The sequence below is a fragment of the Pongo pygmaeus genome, chromosome Y, assembly GCF_028885625.2.
Source record: "Pongo pygmaeus isolate AG05252 chromosome Y, NHGRI_mPonPyg2-v2.0_pri, whole genome shotgun sequence".
Classification (NCBI taxonomy): domain Eukaryota; kingdom Metazoa; phylum Chordata; class Mammalia; order Primates; family Hominidae; genus Pongo; species Pongo pygmaeus.
This window is the reverse complement of record NC_072397.2, coordinates 14,329,490-14,333,344: the sequence shown is the minus strand read 5'-3', so window position 1 is coordinate 14,333,344 and position 3,855 is coordinate 14,329,490. Positions and strand designations below refer to the sequence as shown.

The 3,855-nt window shown below is 51.2% G+C and overlaps 1 protein-coding gene across 1 annotated transcript; it reads left to right on the top strand.

The window, feature by feature from the left end:
• Positions 1 to 266: 266 nt before the first annotated feature.
• LOC129025810 (testis-specific Y-encoded protein 3-like) lies at positions 267 to 3,057 on the top strand. Its single transcript, XM_054473375.2, has 6 exons — positions 267 to 777; positions 1,389 to 1,466; positions 1,595 to 1,706; positions 1,808 to 1,953; positions 2,061 to 2,142; positions 2,837 to 3,057. The coding sequence occupies exons 1-6, from the start codon at positions 424 to 426 to the stop codon at positions 2,857 to 2,859; spliced, it is 795 nt and encodes a 264-aa protein (XP_054329350.1). The 5' UTR covers positions 267 to 423; the 3' UTR covers positions 2,860 to 3,057.
• Positions 3,058 to 3,855: the final 798 nt, after the last annotated feature.

Sequence of the window (3,855 nt, the reverse complement as noted above, 5' to 3'; positions counted from 1 at the left end):
CCACACTCAGGATGTCAGGACACAGGGCTGCCGTGCCCACAATTCCAAATGCCACGCAGCCCGTCTGTCCCAGGATGCCGAGCTACCGGGCACAAGCTCCAAGGGCTTCTCGGAGGAGGTTTGGGGAGAGGAGTTGGCGTTAGGGGGAGTTGGAGATGCAGGCCCACCAGTGGCTGTGCCGCCCAGGGAGACGCCCACCGCCCTCCCATTCATTGGCCAGCATGGGAGGAAGGCGGTCGCAGCGCGGCTCCCCGCGCTCTTCCCGCGCAGTCCATTAGGGGGCGCCCGGGAGCCCCGCGCATGCGCACTGAGGGCCCGCTGACCCACTGGGTGCAATAAAGGCTGCGGCCGGGTTCGTGTGGCTCGGTTCGGGCAGCATAGGCCTTGCTCAGTGGGAGTGCGGAGGAGGGCACCGTCTTCAGGATGGAGGCTGTACAGGAGGGGGCGGCCGGGGTGGAGAGTGAGCAGGTGGCTTTGGGGGAGGAGGCGGTGCTGGTGTTGGATGACATAATGGCGGAGGTGGAGGTGGTGGCCCAGGAGGAGGGCCTCGTGGAGCCGCAGGAGGAGGCCCAGCGGGCACAGCCTGGCCCTGGGCCCATGACCCCAGAGTCTGCACTGGAGGAGCTGCTGGCCGTTCAGGTGGAGCTGGGGCCGGTTAATGCCCAAGCCAGGAAGGCCTTTTCTCGGCAGAGGGAAAAGATGGAGCGGAGGCGCAAGGCCCACCTAGACTGCAGAGGCGCGGTCATCCAGAGCGTCCCTGGCTTCTGGGCCAATGTTGTATCCTTCTCAGTGTTTCTTCTGCCTTTCTGGTGGAGAGGTGCTCTCGGGGAAGTGTAAGTAACTTATGGGCAGCTTGGCATCGATGTGACGCCACCTTTGGGGAACAAAGGTGAGTTGCCCCGGACAAATGTGGCTAGGGAAAACTGCAGCAGGCGTGGGTACTATTTTCCTGCGTGCGGCAGAGAAACCCTTGGTGATGCCGAGCAGCAGACGTTTGGGGCATGTTTTTGAAGAACAGAAGCGAGTTCAGACCAGAATAGGTTTTTGTGTGCATCAAGCTATTTTTAAGGCAGTGTGATTGCTCCCCCTTTCTAGTCCGATCTGGGACTGGGCGTCTTCGGCTATAAGCAGGTTCTGCCACTCCTCAGACACCAGCAAGTCTCTGCAAATCGCACCTCCGCATGTCAGTGCAGTCAGCCTCAGAATTATACACCCTCTGTGAAGCCAAGGGGCCTTATTTTAGGGGTAGGGGGAGGCGAAAGGAGGTCATACGTGGAAGCAGATCTGAGAAATCCCCTACCCCAGCCTCTGGGTGCTCTTAGGCCTTCTTCCCTGTTGCTCCTAGCTTCTCCTTCCACCGCATGTAAAGGCTCTTTGACCTAAATCAGATTGCAAACCACCCCCAGATGTCAGCCCTGATCACTGACCAAGATGAAGACATGCTGAGCTACATGATCAACTTGGAGGTGAGGACAGCAAGACTGAGGCTAGAGGGTTTAGTGGGGGAGGGTAAGGGAAATAATTGGTTCCTGTGAGCAACAGTTGGCACCTCACCCAAAAAGGTATTTAAACTTTCTCCACCTTGTCCTGACAGGTGGAAGAAGTGAAGCATCCCGTTCATCTCTGCAGGATCATGTTGTTCTTTCGGAGTAACCCCTACTTCCAGAATAAAGTGATTACCAAGGAATATCTGGTGAACATCACAGGTGACAGGTGGCTCCCAGGATGGGTAGTGGAAGGAAGATGGTGGGTGGATCATTGCCAACGTGATCCAGTCCCCTTCCCACAAAACTTTCTGTCTCTGTAGAATACAGGGCTTCTCATTCCACTCCAATTCAGTGGTATCCAGATTATGAAGTTGAGGCCTATCGCCGCAGACACCACAACAGCAGCCTTAACTTCTTCAACTGGTTTTCTGACCACAACTTCGCAGGATCTAATAGGATTGCTGAGGTGGGTCCTCACTGGGAAACATCAGCAATGACCCTGGTGTGTTCCCACCTGTTTGGGTCACCAGTCTGAGCCCTGATGAGGCGTTTGCCGATTGATTCCCCTGACAGATCCTATGTAAGGACCTGTGGCGCAATCCCCTGCCGTACTACAAGAGGATGAAGCCACCTGAAGAGGGAACAGAGATTTCAGGTGAGCCGTTCAGTTGGAACTGGAGCTGTTTGATGCCCACTATGAGGGGGTTGACACACCTGCCTATTCAGGGAGCCTGGACGCTCGTTTCAGAAATGTAGAAATTGAGGCTGCTTTCCTATATGTAGAAATTCCTTGAGAGGACGAGAGAGAGTGACAGAATCCAGGACATTCATGGCATTGGGCTGAAAAAGGCAGATTAGAGACTGCACTGCAAGGCAGGTTATAGCTGTGAGTCTTAAGCCCAGGGGAGCATAGTCCATTTCCAGAATCACTGAGAAGTGAAGCTGAAAATCATTCACTTCAATCTGTAGCCCTTGATTCCATGGCCGTCAACCCCAGCGGCAGTCATCCTACCTACTCCATGAGATTGGGCTCCCTGAATGTGCCTCCTGGTCATCCCTGTCCTAGACCGCAAAGGATTGTTTAGATTGATGGATTTCCTTGAGCTATTGCCGCATCAGATTTCTGTGTGCTTTTAGTGTACAATGCATCTTGTTAGCTGACTCCCCTCACAGAGAGTACTGGGAATGGGGCAGGTATTGCGGAGAACAGTTTGTAACCCATGGTAGGAGGAAGTTTAAGAGATCACAAATGGGGAAGGGATATCCTTTTCTCAGCGGGCCCTGCAATTAAAACATTTCAAAGTATGGCTGAGAGAAATGCGTTTTGACATGCGTTTGTGTTTCTCTAGGGGACTCCCAGATGTTGAGTTGACTGTGAGGGAGCATCGGACCTTACTTAAAACAGCAGAACTCCTAAAAAGTTACTACCGTATGCAGGATGTCAGTACTCAGCATGGTCTTATGCCCAGGAAGTAAAGGAAAAACCGACCCAGTCACAAAAAAATCAGACAGGAAAAGGGGGTAAACTTGGATTGTATGGAATGCCAAATAAATATTCTCAAGAATGTTTGACTGTGTGTGTGTGTGTTTGTTTCTGTGTGTGTGTGTATGTTTATCCCCTGGATTTGGGTGTCATATTGAATTGATCAATCAATATGCTTTATTTTCTTCATGGAACTGACCCGTCTGTGTTGGAGCTGGGCCTCTAAAATTGTGGAGTGAATGGGTGTGGAATGTGTTGGGATTCTTCCTACAGGACAGAGTTGGGGAGGTCAAAGCAAAAGACAGCTTAGTTGGAAACTTACTTTGTCCTATGGAAGCAGAAGTAGTTCAAGGAAAGGGGTTAAGGTTTCCACAGCCCAGTTTGCTGGGACCTCTAAAATCCTTCATTTTGGGTATCATCATACACAATAGATAAGCACAGGATGATGGAAATCTTGAAGTTCCCTTTCTTGTTGAATTCACGTTCTTTTAAAGGTGAATGCATAATCCTTTTCTGGGACAATCAGCCCCTCAGAACTTCTCACACATCAACATGAGAAGAAATGGGCAGGTAAGGTGTACGGAGGGACTGTGGGAAAGGTGACAGAGGCATGTGGGAAAGCATTCAGGATATGCTTTTTGGCGTAGATGACTAAGGGAAAACACAGACTGGCAGAAGTGCGGGGAAAGGGGTTGGATTTGTGGAATATAAGATTGCTGGGGAATCCACGCATGGACTGTCTTGTCACTTGATGACACAGGATATGGACGCTCTTGTTGATGTTTACATCTTTAGTTGGGTTAAGCTTTTCTCCACGATTGTATGTTAGGTGAGGAACCAGTAGTGTATGTAGCTACCAACATTACGAGTGCATTTTGTGCTCTT